The sequence below is a fragment of the Saimiri boliviensis genome, chromosome 4 (genome assembly GCF_048565385.1).
Source record: "Saimiri boliviensis isolate mSaiBol1 chromosome 4, mSaiBol1.pri, whole genome shotgun sequence".
In the NCBI taxonomy this organism is placed as follows: domain Eukaryota; kingdom Metazoa; phylum Chordata; class Mammalia; order Primates; family Cebidae; genus Saimiri; species Saimiri boliviensis.
Genome location: NC_133452.1, coordinates 158081351 through 158103719, shown reverse-complemented (window position 1 = coordinate 158103719; position 22369 = coordinate 158081351). Strand labels below are relative to the sequence as shown.

General features: G+C 42.4%; 1 protein-coding gene across 6 annotated transcripts in view; it reads left to right on the top strand.

Moving 5' to 3' along the window:
* MBOAT1 (membrane bound glycerophospholipid O-acyltransferase 1) overlaps positions 1-22369 on the top strand; it is a 109159-nt gene that overhangs the window by 58834 nt on the left and 27956 nt on the right. For all 6 annotated transcript variants that reach the window (XR_012517458.1, XR_012517457.1, XR_012517456.1 and 3 more), the window contains 5 exons: positions 7995-8050; positions 10099-10153; positions 12118-12301; positions 14743-14935; positions 21682-21785. Coding sequence is in view for 1 of the 6 variants with exons in the window: in XM_074398503.1 (XP_074254604.1) it covers positions 7995-8050; positions 10099-10153; positions 12118-12301; positions 14743-14935; positions 21682-21785 (592 nt within the window). In the remaining 5 variants the exon portion in view is untranslated. The remainder of the gene's footprint in view (positions 1-7994; positions 8051-10098; positions 10154-12117; positions 12302-14742; positions 14936-21681; positions 21786-22369) is intronic.

The window sequence follows — 22369 nt, the reverse complement described above, 5'->3', positions numbered from 1 at the left end:
ATCAGAAAGCCATCTCCTGTCTTTTTCAACTGGAAATCTCTTACTTCATTTTCTGAAACTCAGCTCAAAGATCACTTGCCTTAAAAAGCTTCCCTGGTTGCCTTCCCCTCCCTCTCCCCACCGCCGGCGCCCCAGAGCCGTGCATTCCGACCTTGTGTAGCAGGAGGTCTCTTGCCTGGCTCTCAAGGGCTGGTGCTACCGCTGTCTCTGGGAGGAATCAGTCCTGCAGACATCTTGATTTTGGGCTTTTAACCTCAAGAACTGTGAGAGAGAACATTTCTGTTGTTGTAAGCCACCCAGCTTGTGATTTCTCACAGCAGCCCCAGGAAGCTCATGAGCACTGTTTTATGATTCCCCACCTTTTGATGAATTAACAACTGTCCCCGATCCTGATCCTCTGGGATAAGGAGGCCTCTGCTGTCTGCACCTCTGGCTGTTCCTGTCACATCTCCATTTATTTTATTGAAACCATAAACCCTTGAATCATTTCTACATCGTTTTCAGTGTAATCAGAGTTCTGAAAAGTCACCAAAGGGAAAAAAATAAAGGGCATTTGTGGAAAACAGACGCGTGCTTCTGAACGTCGTGGATTTGGGGGTTTGACAGCAGGGGAGCGTGGAAATCAGTTCCTGTCAACCTCACTTTCAGCCGCATAGTCTTGATAAACGTCCTCAAGGGGTGTTTATTCTCTGGCATTTTTTTGGATCTCCTCGTATTAAGAAATCTGTGATGTTACCCACGAAACTACAGAATGTTTGAACTAGAAAGGACACTGTTGTTAGGGAAAGAATACAGAAAAAAAATCTGCTGCCTGAAAATTGCATGAGCTTCAGTTCTCTCACTGCTGAGTGGCCCTACTATCTAGTTCTCAAAGGGTATGTTGTCTTTTCTTCTTTTTATCATTATTAAGAAGCATTATTTTTCCCTACTACCATAAAGGCACACTGCCACACTATCATAGATCCCTCTTCCTGGGTAATGTCAGTCAACATCCATGGAAGCGTACATACCAACCTGGAATTGACAAAATGTTTTAAATTGCAAGTTGTCAATTAGAGAGAGGTTCTTTACTAACCAGTGTTTATCCTCATTACAGGCATGCAAGCAAACCACAAATTCTTGAGAATGGAATTGATTCAACCCTATATTGCAGTTCAAATATCTTGTTTAGGATTTTGTCAAGAGATAAAACAGTATTTTAAAGTTGAACCTGCTGTTTTAAAGCAGCCCTGATGTATAGCCATTCTCTTTTGAGCATGCCTGCAAACCTGAATGTTTAGCATACTTTATCACACCTCCAGAATAAGAGCGCAGATAGGAATTGAATAGGATCGGATGAGGTTAGTGTTTTTGTCAAATACTAAGTTTTGTTAGTGTGTGTGTTTAATTTTGGAGAACACATAAACTTGTACTTTAGATTTTTCTGGGCCTTGAAATTGTATTTATCATTCTAAGAGTAATCAAGTTTTCATCTGGACTGCAATTAATGGTGAAGGAAACAAGATACACTTTGATTGGTGCTGCTAATACATGCGGTGGCAAATGTCCTTGATGTTTTCTCTGTGAATGTGGGCTGTTAAAAGCACTAGACTATTTCCTGTTCTCCTGGGGGAAGCTCAAGGATTGCTTGTAATACAGCTGGTACTTGGTTCCTTTTAGGTTCGTGATAGCAAACTGATTCTTCCTTTTGCTCACAGAAGGGTGCAAATCGAGTTTTCTTTGGAGGGCCCCAGCAAGAATTCTGATTTCCTTTTGCGGTGGTTGGTCAGATTCAGGCACATAATTGCCCTCCCATCGCGATGGCGGGTGGATTTGCCCACGTGTTGTTGCAAACTGTGAAATGAGAACTCTTTATGTACTGCTAGTGGGAGTTTAAATTGGCATAACTCTTCTGGAAGGCAGTTTCGCCATCAGTTTCAAGCAGGAGGTTTTTTTGTTTTTGTTTTTGTTTTTAAGTTCACATCCCATGATAGGATAAATTCGGAGGAGTTAAATTACCATAAGGAAATCAAATTTATTCCTAAGGATGTTCAGCTGTTGTCAATAATGATAAAACAGACTCATCCTAAATGGTCTGAAAGAGGAATGATTAAATTATGGTGGTAATATGTCTCCACTGAAAATGATGTTTTCAAGGACTATGAAAACTGCAAGACAAAGACATGTCCCAATATTGCATTTTTCTTTTTAATGTGGACATGTATAGAACAAGAGTGAAAGGAAATACTGAAAATGCAAAATAGTATTGGTGATTTTAATATTCATTTTACTTTTTTATATTACCATAATAGGGAAAATCCAGGAATTTTATTTAAATATGTTTGCATGTATGTTAAAAGATGGTGGTGCACCGAAGCTAACAGAATCGGAAGAATTGCCATTCGTGTCCCCTGTTGCCTTAGTGGGGTGTAGTAGAAATACTACTTGCCTGTACCTCTTGCTAGTGATGGTGATCATTTGTCCTGCTGTTCCATGGACAGTGTTTTCCTCTGTTGATTTATGACATTCTGGTCACTCCATCTGACCAGCCCAGTATGTTTAAATCATTGGGTTCTGTAATAGGGAAAAAAGAAGATATTTGCAAAGAAATGTCAAGATTTATTTCATGTTTCTCTTTCATGCTGCTGCCAGCTTTTCAATAACCAGCACAGTCACTTGGAATGTAATTCTGCAGACGTAAGTTATACCAAGTATATTCTATGGGTTCTTGTTCAGATAGAGAATTGGCGATTCTGTTGTTGAGTGCCAAAATATAGAAGTTAACTTTTTGAAGAAATGAAAAGAGTAAAAGCCTTTTTACTGTCATTGACCCCTCCTCGATGGTTCTGAATAGATAGCAATGAACTCTGAAATGAGTCAAGAGGCTCATGATCTCTGCCGTTAGTTGCATTCCTAGGAAGCCTGGTAGGACTATGTACTGCTGTTGCTGCCACTTCTGGAGGCACTTACTTTCTCCCTGCGTGCTGGCATAACTGATAGGAATCTGGGAGCATCCACTGAAGTTGTAATGCCATCCTCCTCATCTGCAGTAATTCAAGGAGTATGGAGAGGGTGCAGGAGAGGCAGAGGCAACAGGCGGGTGAGGAGATAGTGCTTGAGCTTTCTCTGTCTGTTGCTCCCAAGTCTGGGCTGTAGGTTGTACAAGTTACATTGTATCTTGGCACCCACCAAAGTTGTGCAATATAGCAATATTGGTCTAGGTTGCTGTTGAGCTGGAAGTTTGTTGAACCTGTATTCTCTTACCCTGCCAAACTTCCTGCTTTCCTGACTTCCTGCTTCCCTACTATCCAAGTACCACAAGTAGATTTTTTATTATAAGCAAAGGAAGTAATAAAGATATGAAGTAGAGCCTTTTGGTTCTAAAATTACCCATTGGGAGAATAAGAGGCTTGAACGTCAGTTCATCTTCATGCTGGCCAGTGAGATGTGTGGTTGGTTGCCTCTTCCAACACCAATAACCGACGGCCGTGTTACGTCATCGTCCCATCCTGGCTTTACTGGGACATTGGAACTTTACCACTTTAGATCCAAAGATTAAGGTAAAATAGACAGGATTTTATTGAAATATTGCTCACATCTAAGATTTTGTTTGTTGTTTTAAAGACAGGTTATTTTTGATTAGGAGTTGATGTTGGGAATGGATGAATGGGTACCACATCTGGTGAGTTGCCTAGAGTCTGTGTCAGAAGGCAGTGATGGGAGTGCTGGCTTTGTTTTATCTTTCTTTTTACTTCGAGCATATCTTCAGCTACTTTTCTCTTACTTAATTTTACCTATTCTATTTCCTTGTCTAGTCTCAGCTAATGATCTTAGTTTCAAGAAGAAACTTAAAATTTGCTTTGGCTTTTTTCTTATGAGACAGAGTTTCGCTCTTGTTGCCCAGGCTGGAGAGCAATGGCGTGATCTCAGTTCCCCGCAACCTCCACCTCCCAGGTTGAAGCAGTTCTCCTGCCTCAGCCTCCTGAGTAGCTGGGATTACAGGCATGCACCACCACGCCTGGCTAATTTTGTATTTTTTAGTAGTGATGGGGTTTTTCCGTGTTGGTGAGGTTCGTCTTGAACTCCCAACCTCAGGTCTTTGGCTGTTTTTAGTCATGAAAAAAAACTATAGGACAAAAGGAAAATAGCCTTACTTCATTCATGCAGGATTCTATGTAACTCCAGTTTAGTCAGATGGTTTCCTTGGATCCTACAATTGACAAGTGTGTTTAAATCCAAGGTTGGAGAGGCAAAAATCTGAGTGAAGCTCAAGTTCAGCAGCATCATAATCCTAAGGAAATTGTTGAGCTGCATCAAGGAGCTGTGTCTAGATCTCCTCCCTTTTTCGTCCTTCCTGTGCTGATCGTATGCTCTCCTATGTACTGAGTTTTGTATTTTTTGCAGAAAAAAAAAGAATATGAATTCCAATGTAAACCAATAAATGCGTTCTGGATTGTTTTATGATTTGATTAAAGTATGACGTGGATGATACTTAAGTTTAATCTTAAGTCAGTAACTCTAAGGATTTGATTCTGGAGTCTTAGTAACTTGGGCAAAGTAAATTTTCATATCCGACCTCTCCATACGTTCAGATAAATCCTCAAATTAAAAAGTGTTCAGAGAGAACTTGCTTTGAGAAAGACAGTATGGTGCTGTTCCTTGCACTGTACAAAAGTATGTAGGAAGATTCTGAACTCCTTTGCCTTTGAGTTGCCTTTAGATCAGCACTTTTACAAGTTACTAGTTCGTCGTGTTTTATAAACTCACTGTCATGTGAGTTGTTCCGTTTTATTTAAATGGTTGAATTTAAATATTTAAATTAACTTCTTTAGATATTTAAAACAGAAGCATATATTGTTGAAAGTATGGTCTAGATGATGTGTGACAACAATTTGATCCATAGCTTCTAATTTTTTTTTTTTTCTAAAAAAGTACATCTTTTCTGAGGGATGACTTTATGGCTTTTACATAGACCCAGTGGTACAGATTTTATATGGAATAATTAGTATTTATTGGCTTTGCTCTAGCTCTTCAGTATTATGTATTGCATTCGTCTGAGTTCTCTGAAAAGCAGATGCTGAGGTGGAAAAAGGCATGTAAGAGATTTGTTTGGTGAAATGCGTGTTAGGGAAATTGGAGCGGGAAGTAGCTAAACAGATCGAAATGCGGGTTTGACACCTAAGAAGGAAAAAGGGCAGGAAGGAAGAGAGGTCTTAGATTCAAGTGCCATCTAAGAGACTTTCAGCAGATTCAGTATAGAGTCCTTGAGTGGGCTAAAATTCTCTGACAGATGAGGATCACAGTTTGTAGGGAGGCCTGCTGAGTCTCCCTGCTGTACTCACTCCTTGTCTGGGAGCAGCCCGATGGAGGCATGGTCTCAGTGTGAGGGCCCTGGAAAGAAAGTTCTTGTACTTTGAAAGCTGTGTTTGCAGACTACCTTGAATGTGATGCTTAGGGTGAATCTCTTTCGAGAAAACTAGCCCTGGTCATCTGTTAGGTGTTATGGGTCACAGGTCTTGTTAGGAGGGTGAGTCCACAATCTGGTCTTAGAAGAACCTTTTAATGTCACCCTGATGACTAGGACTGAAACGTCATGCTTCTGCAAGAGCAATTTTGTTTTCCATATGAAAGAGCATGGTGTAACTGGGTGTCATCTGTGAGTAAATCTTGCTACACTCGCTTCACCAGATCTGGGAGAGCAGATGCCTTTCCCACTTTTCTTCCACAGCCAAGCTCTCTTCCCCTCTCTCAGTCTCAGGTTCAGCATTAGCAATCTTGTTTCAAACAACGGACACTGGCCATTGGGCTTTAAGATATAAAGGTATTGCAAATAAGATATAAATGTGGGTAATAGTGGTAAGATTAAGATCGAAATTTGGTAAATAGTGGGTATTTGTTGGCACTTTCTTTAAAATAGTTTATCTTATTTGCATATATTTATAGTTTAAAATGTATCCTCTTTATTTTCAAGAGATGGAAAATGGGAATTAGGATGAGAGGAATGAGACAAGAAAGCAGATTCACAGAGCAGTGGATGAGTGCTGTTGACATCAGATGTGGCCTAAACGTGGTTTGTATTATTGAGCTGTAAGAATCCGTATATAGTCTAGTAAAGTCCCATATCAGATACATGGTCTGCAAATATTTTTTTGCATTCTGTGAAACATCTTCCTCACTTTCTTGGGTGGTTTGCGTCCTTTAAATTCTAATGATATTCATTTAATTTATTTTTTCTTTTATTGCTTGTACATTTGAAAACCAGTGCCTAACATGAGGTCACAAAGATTTATGCCTGTGTTTTCTTCTAAGGGTTCTCTTGTTTGAGCTCTTAGATTGAGGTTGTGTCCTTTCATGTGTACATCTCATTGTCCCGATACCATTTGTTAAAAAGACTCTTCTTCCCCTCATTCAGATATCTTGGCAGTCTTGTTGACACAGGTGCCACTTTTCAGGCAAATTTTTATTTGATGGCTTTTTCCAAATTAAAGTTCACATTATTACTGGTTAAAAAATGGTTTATTTACAGGTAGCTGCATTTTACAAATGTATCTTCTATTTCATCTGCATGGAAGAATCGCCTTTTATAGGACAAAGCATAGTAGAGCATTTTTAGATGGAGGGGCCCATATATCTGTCTATCCAGCTGGAATCAGGGCACTGGATTAGGTATCTCCCAAACCAGCTCTTCTCACATTTTAAGGAGTGAATTTCCTGACAAGCTTGTTAAAATGCAGGTTCTCAGGTGGTCGTGGTTGCTCATGCCTGTAATCCCAGCACTTTGGCAGGCTCGTGTGGGAGGATCACTTGAGCTGGTGTTCGAGACCAGCCTGGGCAACACAGTAAGACCCAGTCTCTACAAAAAAGACAAAAATGAGCTGGGTGTGGTGCTCCACACCTGTAGTCCCAACTACTTGAGAGGCTGAGGTGGGAGGATCGCTTGAGCCCAGGAGGTTGGGGCTACAGTGGGCCATGTTTGTGCCACTGCACTTCAACCCGGGCAACAGAGTGAAAAAAACACAGATTGTCATTTTCTAGGTCTGGAATGGAGTCTGCATTTCTAACCAGCTGCTGCACATGCAGGTGGTGCTGGTCCAGAGGCCACACCAAGTAACAGCATAAGAGTGTCTAATGGGGGCCGGGCACGGCGGCTCGTGCCTGTAATCCCAGCACTTTGGGAGGCCGAGGCGGGTGGATCATGAGGTCAAGAGATCGAGACCATCCTGGTCAACATGGTGAAACCCCATCTCTACTAAAAATACAAAACATTAGCTGGGCATGGTGGTGCGTGCCTGTAATCCCAGCTACTCAGGAGGCTGAGGCAGGAGGATTGCCTGAACCCGGGAGGCAGAGGTTGCAGTGAGCCGAGATCGCGCCATTGCACTCCAGCCTGGGTAACAAGAGTGAAACTCCGTCTCAAAAAAAAAGTGTCTGATGGGAGCTTCTTATTCAGTGTTGTTATATCTACCCATGTAAAGTGATTTCAAAGGTAAATAAAAGTGGTTTCTTTAGAATTACTTATTTTTGTATTTTATTTAATAAACTTCAAGATGAAAAAAACATCATCCAGAGAAACAGAATAAAAATTTCTTTCCAGTGGCTATATTAGTCTGTTTTCACTGCTGCTCATAAAGATATACCAAGACTGGGTAATTTATTAAGGAAGGAGGTTTAATTGACTCACAGCATCTCATGGCGGGAGAGGACTCAGGAAACTTACAGTCATGGTGGAAGGGGAAGCAAACATGCTTTCTTCACATAGCAGCAGGAAGGAGAGGTGTGGAGTGAAGTGGGAGGGGGAGCCCTTTATAAAACCATCAGATCTTGTGAGAACTCACTGTCACGAGAACAGCATCGAGGTGGCGGCCTCTGTGATTCAGTGACCTCCCACTGGGTCCTTCTCACGACATGTGGGGATTATGGGAACTACAATTCAAGATGAGATTTGGGTGGGGGCACAGCCAGACCACATCAACAGCCTTCTTGCCAATCTTGATTATTTTCTGTCTTCCTTCCAGGCCTCTGATGATTGTCACCCAGAAGATCACAACCTTGGCTTTCCAAGTTCATGATGGTGAGAAGAGCAGCCCTCCTTTTGGTTCTCAGAATGAGCCTGACATGCACAGCTCTTGTGTTTATACTGTGTGCACAGTCCAAAGTTTAGACAGATGCTGGGATCTTGCTTTATCTTTTTCAAAATTTCCGAGCCTCGTCAATCATAGCCTTTCACTTTTCCCAGCCATTATTCACCATTTTCCTGTGGAATCAGCAGTCTAAATTTGCTGACATACTTGTCCTAAGAACTCTGTGTTTTTTGTTTATCTTTGCAACCTTTTAAATTTAAGTTAATTTGTGACACTCTATGCCCTTTGTTTTAAATTCTTTTAAAAAGAAACACCATCCTATTTGCTTTGGTTTGATCTCTGAGAAGCTCACAAGGTAATGAAAGATTAAATAGTATTGGCTGGCTAATCGTTTTTAAATCCTAGGTTGGCTTTTTTTTTTTTTTTTGGCTTGGAAAACTAATGATAATTCCCTATAAAAAGCTAGGAAAGGGAAGAATCTTCTGTTTGTATAAAACTGAACATTTTCTTCACTCAGGCACTAACTAAAAATGGCCAGAAAATGTGATTTACATTGTTCAAACTGGGTTCCAAGGAAGGGAGGAAGATTATTTCAGCTGGGCGGAGGATTTCAATATGGGCTTTAGAGATGCCAGGTGCAATTAGTAAAAGTATATTCTGAGGATTTTTACTGTTCCAACAAGCACTTTTTGACTGTTGACATTTCTTTATATGTTGACAGGTTGAAATTTATCTCTGACAGCTAGTTTTCTTGTTTTCCCTCAAAGATTGTGAACTGATTTAATTTCATTTGACCCAGTGTATCCCTAGTTCATACTTGGTGATTTAGTCATTCTATAGAGAACCGGGTAGTTTTATACCAAGGTTGGAGTCTTTCTAGGGTACCAACTGACCTGGTTTGCCCAGTACTGAGAGGTTTCACGAGATGTGACTTTCAGTGCCAGAATCAGAGTCCTGTGTAGACCAGGGTGAGTTGGTCACTCTGTTTGTAACTGGAAAGTCCCCTTCATAGTAGTTATGGACATTACCAACCAAATAGCTAAAATCCGTTTAATTTCTAGGATTGCCAGAGATTACTATTTGATGAGATCTTATAAAAATAAGTTTTTAAAAACTCGGCTTCTTTTTTCTTTGTAAGCAGCCTTGTTGCCTAAATTTACTTTTTAAAGCATTCTCAGTTTACCATATTTTCTGGAACATGCCTTAAATGCAGCAAAATGTTTACTTGCCTTTTTCTTTTTTTTTCTGGTGTGTGGGAGGAACAAGTAAATTCCAGAAATACTCTGCCTCCTCTTAGGCATGGTTTTGAATTGCCTTCATGGTTGGTGACTGTACTCAGCCTCAGCTGAATATATACTTTTAGAGTTGACATATTGTTTTTAAGATATTACTTCAGTTTCTTGGAATCTTAGTTAATGTGTAAATTTCACAGAAAGCACAGATGTGATTTGGTTGGGAGTTTTTCTGCTACAGATGAATGATAAAAAGAAGAAACTCTGATAATTCCTTTGTAATTTTCCCACACACTAGATTACATTTACATTTCCCCCCATTTTTTTTTAAAAGAAGAACGTCTCCTGTTTCTTTTTCCATTATGTCCCACAACCAGGCTCTCGGCTTCTGCCAGGTGTCTGCACCAAGTACAGCCAGGAAAGTGGTTAAGCTGTGCTAGCCTGTGAAAGACAAGATGATCTCTCTGATGTATCAGGGAAAAGATATACAAAGTGGCAGGGAACTCCCAGCTGTAGCAGATGGGGAGGGTTCCCTGGGGTCCGCGTCATATTGTGCAGATTAAGTAGGAGGAACCTTTGAATCCTTCCCTCTCCATGTGAACCAACAGGGGCTTTGCTTCTCACACATGTACTTATTGGTAGCTCTTTTGGTCCAGGGCATTTTTAAAAAATGAAAAAGAGGAACTCTTTATGATTTATGAAGCAAACAGATTACCTGGTTCAAATGACTTTGATGAGACCCTTTTAGAATTTGTTATCTAATTCACTTCAAACACTTGATTTCTAAATTATTTTCTTTTTCATAGGATTAGGTCGAAGAGCTGAAGACCTTTCTGCTGAACAACATCAACTTGCTATCAAGTAAGTGAAGTTTAACAATGTATTAATAAGCCCTTTGCATATCAGCATCTAGAAAGTTTCCTCATTTAAACAATATCTGCACATTAATTCTGTTATGTGGATATAATATGTATTTTATGAATCTGCTATTGATGAGCATTTGCATTGCTTACCAGTCTTCAGCTTTTACAAATAATTAAGTGATGAATAACCTTGTACTAGGTCATTTTAAAACGTGTTAGGGTAGGAATGTAGGATAGATTCTCAGAAGTAGAATTGTTAGGTCACAGAGTGAATAGAACTGTACCTCTGCCATGTTCTCCTTCCCTAGGGTTGTTACGTTTACTCCGGAAGTATTTTTACTGGGCATGTGTCTTGGGGGTCCTAAAGAATAGTGAATGGTCAATGTCAGTATGATTAAATGCCATTGTGAAAAGAGATAGGAAGTAGGGCAGGAGAGTGAGTATAGCTGAGTTAAATTCAGGACAAGGGCTAAAGGTGGCTTTGCCAGTGTTGATGTTCAGCAGGAAGCGGGAGTGGAGGAGAGGAAGTGGGAGGGGAATAACTTTGATCTGAGAGTAAAGCATGTGGAGTAGCACATCGGTGCAGCCGTGGTGGGTGGTGGTGTTCCTGCCGGACAGAATCAGGGACAGCCGGCATAAGTGAGGATGGTCCCACGTGGTAGAGGAGATGGAGTTCTTCAGTCCTGCATTAAGGAATTAGGACTTGAAAGCAGTGGAGCGCTATTGAAAGATTCTAATGCATCAGCTCTTTGCTAAGCCCAACAGAGGTGCAAATGAAGCAGGGCAGCAGTCCCCAACCTGTTTGGGACCAGTTTAGTGGAAGACAAATTTTCCACTGATTGAGGATTGTGGGTGGTGGTGGGGATGGTTTCAGGAGTGCCTTACATTTATTGTGCACTTTATATTATTATTACATTGCAATATGGAATAAAATAATTACACAACTCACTATAATGTAGAAAGGGTGGGAGCTCTGAGCTTGTTTTCCTGCGACTAGATGGGCCCATCTGGGGGTGTTGGGAGGCAGTGACAGATCTTCAGGATTCTCGTGAGGATTGCACAACCTAGATCCCTCTCGTGTGCAGTTCACAGTAGGGTTTGCGCTCCTGTGGGAATTCAGGGCCACTGCTGACTTGCCACGAGGTGGAGCTCAGGTGGTAATGTGAGTGATGGGGAGTGGCTGTAAATACAGATGAAGCTTCGTTTGCTCACACACTGGCCGCTCACCTGCTGTGTGGCCCAGTTCCTAACAGGGCACAGACCAGTACCAGTCTGAGCCTTACTCTAACCCTAACCCTAACCCTAACCCAGCTCTAGGGGATAATTCCAGTGACTGGTTAGCAGTGGCATTTCAGGGAGCCTTGATTCTATTTTGCTAGAGCAGGCTTCCAAAGCACTACACGGAACTGTTCTCTACAGACTTTTTTCTGCCACTACCCTGGATTGTTGCTCAGGAACTCAGGTCTGATTGCCAAAGCAGACAACAGGCTGCTATTGGGATTCTTCTGTGTGGCCTCTTCCAGCGGAAACTGGTTCCACCCGTCATTTGTTTCGTATTTATGTTGGCAATCGGGAGGGACTTCTCCCATTTGGAAGCATCTTGATCAGCTAACATTAGGTCAGGTTCCACCCTGCTTTATGTTTATCGCCTTCCTTTCGTCCTGAAGACAGGGAAGGTTGATGAGAAAAGGACATTTCCCAGCCTGAGCTGCACTTGCACTGAGTGGCTACAGCCGTGTGTGGCCAGCAGAGGGCGGCATGGAGCCCTGCCCCTGCAGTGAGCCACCTGCTTCCTCAACCTTTCTTTTCCAAGATTTCTCCCACGCTGACTTTACAGAAACAAAACAAGAAAAGGTCATGTCATGTATCACAATCTACAGAGATAACATTTGTGTTTGGTTCTTTACAGATTCTGAAGAAAAAGCAAAGACTGAAGCCTTTTCAATTTATGTATTTTCACAGAGTGAAACCCTCTTTTTTGGAATACTTGAGTTACCTTCTCAATTTCATGAGTGTCATAGCTGGTCCTTGTAACAATTTCAAGGACTACGTAGCCTTCATTGAGGGGAAGCATATACACATGAAGTTGCTGGAAGTGAACTGGAAGCAAAAAGGTTTCCACAGCTTGCCAGACCCTTCTCCCACAGTAAGTTTTTATTTAGTGTCTAGAGAATACGGTTTTGCTGCTAGGGTTGTCTCTGTCTAATAATGGTTCTAATTAAAAAGCCAAACAGTTTACCAGAAAGCTTGGCCAATAACTTTTTGTTCTCATTTATTTAAAATACAGGTATAGTTCCTTATTTGCCGCAGTTCTGTGTTGGAGCAATGGGTGTTTGTTTTACTGAGCTCATAGCTCATTGGCTATGAAAATGAAAGCAGTCAGTTCATCAGTCAATATTTAGTGCCTACAATGTGCCCAGCACTGTGGAGTTAACACTTTTGAATACGATGGATGTTTTGCTTTTATGAGTTGAAATTCAAGTGTAGCCAAAAGATGATATGTCATAAAAGGTGGGGGTTGGGGGGACCACAGAACTGGAATGAATGTGCTGTTCTTGTACAGCCTACTTATTGCGAGGGAAACCGGTTTTACATTGGCATGCCCAAAGCTTGCTTCTACTGTCCTTGAGAGAATTTAAGATGATTTTTGAAATAATATTCTAAATTTTATTTTTAAATTTAATTTTTATTTTTATTTGTTGAGGTGGAGTCTCGCTCTGTTGCCCAGGCTGGAGTGCAGTGGCAAGATCTCAATTCATTGTTAACTTCTGCCTCCCGGGTTCAAGCAGTTCTCCTGCCTCAGCCTCCCAAGTAGCTGAGACTACAGGCGCCTGCCACCATGTCTGGCCAATTTTTGTATTTTTAGTAGAGATGAGGTTTTACCATCTTGGCCAGGCTGGTCTTGAACTCTTGACCTCGTGATCCACATGCCTGGACCTCCCAAAGTGCTGGGATTACAGGCGTGAGCCACCATGCCCAGCCTCAAACCTGAATTTTATCAATCCCAAATTAGTCAATATTAGGATAACTCATTACAAACACGCTAAATTTATTCAGCTCAAATATCCTGTATTTAAGGGACATTTGTAATTAATGAAAGGAGTGGTGAAAATCGGAAAAGGAAGGACATGAGGATAATTTGAGTTAAATATTTTGAAAGTGCTGAAGTCTTGGGAAAAAGTATGAGTTAGGTGTTTGAAAACAAGTGATTTATTAATTAGGTAGGAGTTTTTAGAGTTTTTTTTTTTAAGTTTTGATTTTTTTTAAATTTTTTTTTGTTGTTGTTTTTTTGTTTTTTTGAGAAGGAGTCTTACTCTGTCGCCCAGGCTGGAGTGCAGTGGCGCGTCTTGGCTCACTGCAACCTCTGCCTCCTGGGTTCAAGCGATTCTCCTGCCTCAGTTTTTGGAGTATATTTGACATAGTTTGGTTCTCAGCACTTTATGGTTGGTCAAATATGTCAAGTTCATCTGCTTTACTGAAAGGATCTAGGGGTGAAGTCACCATGGCTGCGAGACACCGAAGTCACCACATTTCTAGAGTGTATCTATCACCTTAGTGTTTTCACGCTTCACGTGCTTTTATTTATACAATAATGTCATCAGAGAGTCTTTCTGCAAGGAAACTCTTGCATTTTTGTGCACAGATAAGGTGAGGTGGTGAAGTAGTGTTTGGATCAAGACGTACAGCTGGGAAAGGGCCTGGGGTCCATGAGCTGGTGCCTGTCAGTGGTAGAGCTGTAATTGTGGCTGAGCATGCTAAGCACTTAACTGGAATCCAGCCACTGTTCACAGGGCCTTGTAAATACTCATTCACTTACACCCCAAGGTGCCCTCTGAGGGAGGTGCTATTGCTATGCCCGTATTACCGATAGAAGTCTTTTGTTTGTTTTTTTGTTTTTAAATAAAGTGGGAGACTACAGTTCAGTTGAATGTTGAAGGACATTCCCTGAAATGTCAGGGAAACTGGGTAAAATGTCCAGAGGAATTTAAAAAGCCAGCACACAATTAACTGTCCAGAGGAATTTAAAAAGCTAGCACACAGTTAACCCCAGAGTACATAGACTACATCTAAACCATCCTGGGAGGCCTTCTGAAGCTCTCCATTACCTGCGCATGTCCTGGCCCAGGTATTCAATCACATGCACAGATTCCTTCGTATCGGAGCCTCTGTCTTTCCTGCTAGTGACTCAAGCGTTTCCTGGGCTCTGCTGGTCATAGGAATGGAACGTAAATGTGCAAAGGTTTTTCTTTTTGTTTTTTTTTTAATGGAAACTTGCCGCTGTGTTTTTTATTTCTGTTGTGTTGTGGATAATGAAAGTACTTACATTTTGTTAATTGAATATGCTGGTGGGAGTTTTCTTCCAGTCTAACCCTCAAGTGTCAGAGGCATGCTCTGTATCTAAATATAGCACCTAATCTCCATTGTCAGATGTGTGTCATGAGAAAGGCTGCCCGCTGCCCTCCTAGGAAACAATGCCAGCCAGCTGTTGGAGCGGCGTGGTCCTTAACGTGCCTTTGCCAAAGCTGTTTTCCTCATACCTGAGCTGCTGAATGGTGACGCTGATTTTCCCCCATTTCTCCATTCCAGGGAGCTGTGATACACAAGTTGTGTATCACCTTGGTGTCTCTCCTTTTGTTTCTGACGCTCACGAAGACCTTCCCTGTCACCTGCCTTGTTGATGACTGGTTTCTCCATAAAGCAAGCTTTCCGGCTCGACTCTGCTACTTATATGTTGTCATGCAAGCCTCAAAGCCCAAGTATTACTTTGCATGGACATTAGGTAAGTTTGATGGAGCAGCCCTAAATGAATGAGGGAAAAAATGCTGCTCTTTGGATGGCTTAGCCAGAACGTCGTCTTGGATCACCTGATCAAAGAAATTCGACACATAATGGGAGGCAGGTGAGCCAGGGTCAGTTTTACCATTCCAACATAGCACTCCTCTCTCCCACCCCGATGAACTCAGTTCTCCACAATAAGGAGAAACACATCCTGGCTGTTGTTCAAACCCGACGTTATTCACAAATGTCAAAACTTGGAAGCTTCTCCTTCTACCAATCAAAGCCAGCCATTCAAAGCAGTGGGACGTTGAGGGGAAATTCTGGAATGATCTGGCTTTCTTGCAGTTTCTCTGGGGGTTATGTAATATAGTATGGACCCTGAATTAATTTTGCCAGCACACATGCTAATTTAGGTTACACTTGTTTAAGGAACTGGTAGTGAGGTTTTTATGTCCTTAGAAAGAAGCTGACTTGGAGTGCTGATTTTTTTTTAATTTTTTTTAGGTAGAAAGTTCAACTTCATTTGGTTTTATCACACCTTTTGTTTTCCCCCTGTGGCATAACTTGGTTCATGTTAGTCTTTTCTCTCTTTCCTTTCAAACAATTTTAGACTGCGGTTGCATAAAGCTTTGCTAACATGAGCTGTAAACCCGTCTGTGTCCGGAGAGACTGGGAAAGGCTCTTGAAAAGGGTGGAAGCTCGCTCTGTCACACTGGAACCCTTTCAGGAATGGGAGTTGGGCATCTTAGCTGCAAATGATCTGTACTTGGTGTCAGAGAGCAGTGACGTGGATTATTAAATAAAATAGATTATTAAACTTGGTTTCCAAGTGTTCAGCCCACATCCCACGAATGAGGGAATGACACTTAACGGCTCGAGTTCCTCTTCTCTCTCAGTTCGTGCTTCAAGTTTAAAGTTTCAATTAAAGTTTGCAGGTACCAAATTACTTTTGAAAAAAAAAAATGATTGCCTGTGTGGTGGCTCACACCTGTAATCCAGCACTTTGGGAGGCCCAGGTGGGTGGATCATGAGGTCAGGAGTTTGAGATCAGCCTGACCAACATGGTGAAACCCTGTCTCTACTAAAAATACAAAAATTAGCTGGGCATAGTGGCAGGCGGCTGTAATTCCAGCTACTTGGGAGGCGGAGGCAGAAGAATCACTTGAACCCGGGAGGTGAAGGTTGCAGTGAGCCGAGATTTGCCCACTGCACTCCAGCCTGGTGACAGAACTAGACTCTGCCTCAAAAAAAAAAAAAATTATCTTTTTGACTAGGTATAATGGCTCATGACTATAATACCAGCACTTTGGGAGGCTGAGGCAGCCAAATCACTTGAGGCCAGGAGTTCAAGACCAGCCTGCCCACCATGGCAAAACTCTGTCTGTACTAAAATTACAAAAAAATGACTGGGATAATCCCAGCTACTGTAATCCCAGCTACTCAGGAGGCTGAGGCATGAGAATCACTTGAATTGGGGAGGTAGAGGTTGCAGTGAGCTGAGATTGCACCACTGAACTCCAGCCTGGGTGATGGAGCAAGACTCTGTCTCCAAAAAAAAAAAAAAAAAATCATTATGGCAAAATACATATAAAATTGACCATTTTAACCATTTTTGAGGATACGCATGAGTGGTATTAAGTTCATTCACAGTACTGTGCCACCATCACTACAGTCTTAGCTCCAGATCTTTTTCATCACCCAAACAGAAATTCTGTGCCTGTTAAACGATAACTCCCCATTCCTTCCTCCTCCAGTCCAAATTATTTTTAAGGGCCACAGCGTTCCTGCATAAGTTCAGTCTAGTGCTGTGGCTATGTCACGTTTGGCCAGCGAGATCTGACTTAGAGCTTTTGTAAAATTTGCAATGAGGGAAATTTTGCTTCTGGACACTTTCAATGTAATTCAAGGGGTTTTTGTTGAGGATCGGATTCTGTGCTATGAAGAATTGAAAGGTAAGATGTTGACTCTCCCTCGAGACTGGCTATTCCTCAAGATTGTCGCATGGTTGGGAACACAGACATGTACAGCCACCAGGCGATACTCTTCAAGCTGTCCGAGTGGGAGGAGTCAAGGGGAAAGGACAGGTATGGACTGCTCGTTGAGGAAGCTTCAGTAGTCTTCTTTTATCTTATTTCTCATTCTGTGGTTACAAATGATGACTTCTTTAGCAGGTAGGCATTAGACCTGCCATGGTTGGAACCCTCCTTGAAACACTGGGCTTATTTTTTTCTATGTGAAATAATTTTTTTTTTTTTTTTTGAGATGTAGTTTTGCTAGAGTGCAATGGCATGGTCTGGGCGGGCTCAGTGCAACCTCTGCCTCCCAGGTTCAAGTGATTCTCTTGACTCAGCCTCCCAAGTAGCTGGAATTATAGGTAGGCACCACCATGCCCAGCTAATTTTTGTATTTTTAGAAGAGATGGGGTTTCGCCATGTTGACCAGGCTAGTCTGGAACTCCTGACCTCAGGTGATTCAACTGCCCCAGCTTCCCAAAGTGCTGGGATTACAGGCGTGAGCCACAGTGCCTGGCCAAATAATTCATAGTTTTAATTTGCTCTAATCTGAGTAAGCGTGTGTGTGTGTGTGTGTGTGTGTGTGTGAATTCCCCCTTCCTGTCTCCTGCTGCCTCACCCACCTTCCTGTTCTCCTCCCTCTTCCTACCCTCTGGCTCCCATTTTCTGTATCCCAGGGCTTAAGGGCTGGCCTCTAGACTAAATGAGCTCCTGATCTCAGGAGGAAACAAAGGCCATTCCATTCCATAGGGAAAGTCCGAGACCAGAAAGGCCGTGCCAGCAGGGACCTGGACTGGGAAGTCCAGCACCTGTCTACCCTTTTGGGGAGTTCCCCAGACATCGGCATACAGCGTAGAGGTACTCCTTCCTGTGGAGAGCTTTCTCTGTGCACTTAGCTCTTTCTCTCCCCCCATGCCTCCCTTTTCTTTATCTTTTTTTGGGTGGCTTCAGTAGAAACACTTCATTAATTTGTATGGCCTCAATTTGAAGTTTGTTACAGTTGAGATTGCATGGGCTGGTCTGAAATTAACCTTTGTCTTGTTTATGAATAAAGAAGCAATGAATAGTGTGTCAGGGAATATTTAAACTGCCTAACCGAATAATCGTTTTCTCCAGCTCTCTTTAAAACACCATTTACATATAATTGATATACTAATTACACATGATTATAAATTTAATCCTTAAAGCTAGCCTCTTGATGAATCTCCGCTGAGCTGCGCGGTGTTAGCTTAGCTCTAGGTACTGTTTATATTCGAAGAATCAAACTGTTTCTTTTGGACTTAGTGTATAGTCCTGGCTGTTTCCCCTACTACTTAGTACTAGTACTAGTTAGCGAGACTTGAGTCCAAGCTGTTTTCTAAGGACCAGACAGTCTAACATATGGGGTACAAATTAATTTATCTGTAATAGTAAGTTAGAGCCATGTATAGTTCAAGTAAAACCACTTTTGGACTGGCAAACACAGAGCCCATCCCTGCTCTGAGACAAAACCCAGGCTGGGAGAAATGACTGTGGGATCACTAGGTGAGGCGGGGAGTTCAACGTCAGCTCAGTGTGGTTCTGAGAGTCAGTACTTGGGACCTTTCACCATTTTTCTCTTTCAGGGTGGCTCTTAACTGCTCAGGTTGTGGAACTGAGTTCTAGGATTGATTCTGGCATTTTTGACAAGCTACATGATTTTTTTTTTTTTTTTTTTTTTGAGACGGAGTTTCACTCTTATTGCTCAGTTGGAGTCCATTGGTGGGATCTCGGCTCTCTGCAGCCTCCACCTCCTGGGTTCCAGTGGTTCTCCTGCCTCACCCTCCAGAGTAGCTGGAATTATAGGCACCTGCCACCATGCCCGGTTAATTTTTGTATTTTTAGTAGAGATGTTGTCCAGGCTGGTCTCGAACTGCTGACTTCAGGTGATCCACCCACCTCGGCCTTCCAAAAGCTACGTGATCTTAATGGTTACCTAATATATCTAGTCTCAGTCCCTTTAGTAACATAATAATAATACTAGCAGCCAACTTTTTTGAGTGTTGACTTGGGCCAGCACTGAGCTATGCACTGCACACATATTTAATTTTGTTTAATCCTTTCAAAAGCCCTTTAAAATGGGTACTATTATTATATCCATTTTACGCTCAAGGGAATAGGTTTCTAGAAGTTAGATGATTCTTCTCCCAGGCTCATGTAAGTAGTATGCTGTCGACTGGTGGTAGAAGAAACCTGTTTAGTCTTCCCCACTCCTACCCCCAGGGCCCATTCTTAACCTTCTGTCTTAATACTACTGTGAAGATTAAATGAGGAATTGCCTGTAAAGTGTTATCTGGAAAGATAATAAGCACTGAAAACACACACACACACACACACACACACACACACACACACACACACTAGTTATCATTATTCTCTTCTCTTAGGTCTAGCCAGGTGTGCCAGAAATGAGGCTGGAGTTGGAAGAAGGAATTTAGAACTGTTACAGGTGGCCATGCTGGTCCCAGTGACGGTCAGCCGGGCTCTGGTTTTAGCTATCAACACAGACGTCAAGGCCCTTAGTGTCATTGATCTCTGTCACTCACAAATTGGTTCCCACACACTGAAAACCATTCGTTTCTTACAGGCACACCCCCACTTTGTCTTTTTCTTCTCCCCTGGGTTCCCATCCAGCTGGCGGGGGGAGAATGACGTTGAAGGACCCGGACTCTTGCACACATCCTAATGAAAGAAACCAGATCATCTTACAGTGAAGCCACGAGTAAGATAAGCAGTATTAAATCATCAGCTCTGGCAAATATAAATGAGACAGACGTAGGACAGGTTGTTTTTCTTTAGAGCAGCTCTTCAGAAGGCCATCTAGAGTCGTACTTTTTTTTTTTTTTTTTTTTTTTGAGACGGAGTTTTGCTCTTATTACCCAGGCTGGAGTACAATGGCGCCATCTTGGCTCACCGCAACCTCCGCCTCCTGGGTTCAGGCAATTCTCCTGCCTCAGCCTCCTGAGTAGCTGGGATTACAGGCACGTGCCACCATGCCCAGCTAATTTTTTGTATTTTTAGTAGAGACGAGGTTTCACCATGTTGACCAGGATGGTCTCGATCTCTTGACCTCGTGATCCACCCGCCTCGGCCTCCCAAAGTGCTGGGATTACAGGCTTGAGCCACCGCGCCTGGCTAGAGTCGTACTTTTATAGAAAAAGAAAGATTTCTCTAAGATCTCCAGATCTAAGATTTCACAGTGCTATGACATAATTATTTTGATTAGTTCATTTTTTCTTAGACAGTAAGTGGAAAGACACAATGAGCCTCTTGGTCATCATAATAAAAGTGTGTTGAGTTCCTTAAGGAATTGAACAGAGATGAAATATTCCCGGCAGGGGGACATTCTCTTATAGTTCAGTGACATAAGAGAAAGATGGAAACAGGTGCTTTTAAAGGGACTTTTATGGGTGGCTGCCTTGGGTGATTTTTTCCCACTTGTGGTCTCCATTGCATTGCAGCTGCCCCCAGAGTCACATCTCTAGCTCTGTTCTTTGTCTTGGGACCTAAATTTTTTTTTTTTTTTTTTTTTTTTTTTAAAGATTGAGTCTTGCTCTATCGGGCAGCTGGAGTACAATGACGTGATCTCAGCTCACTTCAACCTGTACCTCCCGAGTTCAAGTGATTCTCCTGCCTCAGCCTCCTGAGTAGCTGGGTCTACAGGCGGGTGCCACCACGCCCAGCTAATTTTTTGTATTTTTAGTAGAGATGGGTTTTCACTGCATTAGCCAGGATGGTCTCGATCTCCTGACCTTATGATCCGCCCACCTCGGCCTCCCAAAGTGCTGGGATTACAGGCGTGAGCCACCATGCCCAGCCAACTTTTTTAAACTCCATCTTGGCAGCTCCAGCTAATACACTGCTGGCAGTTCATGCTCACCATGTCCAGAAGGAGCTCCAGTCTCTCTTGCGGAGCCCGTTCTCCTCCCGATTCAGCACTGCCTCTGAGGTACTGCCCTGCCAACTTCCGTGACAGCTCTGAGACCTCTTCTGGGTCCCCTTTTTCTTCTGGTCGCTGTATTTGAGCTCAGATCTATTTTCCCTCCTTTCTTTTCTCTCCTCCTGTCAAGTTGGTCATTCTGTTTACTTATTCATTTTGGTTCTTCATTTCTTGTTTCTTCTCGTTTTTGCATTCTGGGGACATCTGGCTTCTTTCCTCTAACCTTAGCAGGTGTTCCGTACCTGCAAGGGAATGAATGCCTAAAAATCAAGATTACCAAACAGCGAAATATGTTTTTCCGATTCAGAATGTTACCAGGTCCTTTAATTTTGGGGTTCCTTTTCCAAGGAAACTACTGCATATTTCTCCATTGTGAAGCTGGACAGATACTCAATGTCTTTTAAAAGCAGCAATGTGCCGGGCGCGGTGGCTCAAGCCTGTAATCCCAGCACCTTGGGAGGCCGAGGCGGGTGGATCACAAGGTCAAGAGATCGAGACCATCCTGGTCAACATGGTGAAACCCCGTCTCTACTAAAAATACAAAAAATTAGCTTGTCATGGTGGCGTGTGCCTGTAATCCCAGCTACTCAGGAGGCTGAGGCAGGAGAATTGCCTGAACCCAGGAGGCGGAGGTTGCGGTGAGCCGAGATGGTGCCATTGCACTCCAGCCTGGGCAACAAGAGCGAAACTCTGTCTCAAAAAAAAAAAAAAAAAAAAAAGAAAAGCAGCAATGTGACTTTTGTTCCATATTCTAATGTGTTATTTTAAACACCATAGCTGACGCAGTGAACAATGCAGCCGGCTTTGGGTTCAGCGGAGTGGATAAGAATGGGAATTTCTGTTGGGATCTGCTTTCAAACCTAAACATCTGGAAAATTGAGGTGAGTGAGTGTATGATGCTTTTAAGTCCAAATTGCACAGTGAGGAGAGCAAAGAGTTTGCTGTGCGTGTGTATCCCCAGAATGCCTCATCCGCGTGTCCGAGGAAAAGCCGCTCTCGAGCTTGCCAGGCTCAGCAGCCTCTTGGACATTTTGCATCTCAGAATTGTTTTCTTCTTCTTCTTCTTTTTTCCCTAAAGCTATCTACTTTCTTGACAGTTTTAATGGTTCAGGGAAGGACACAAACAATCTGAAAAAGAGCCAGGAAAGTCTTTTCGCTGTTTACCTTCCTGTTCTTTCAACTAGAAAGTACCAGTGTCATCTCCCTCTTGCTCTCTTTCTACCTGTTTCAGTGACGAACGCAGACTGGAAGGTCCTGTATTTTGATTTCAGTATTGCAAACGTTCTATGCGGTTCCTTCGGAGGCATTTATCATCCGTTCACTTTTAAGAAGAATTGTCATAATGTACGACTTCTAGGCCACTAGAGTAGCGTGGTTTTTCTCTCCCTTTGTCTTTGTTCTTGCCCGTTTTTTGGTCTGCTGTCATTATCAGAGGTGGGCTCCTTGGGGCCACCTCGTTCTGGGT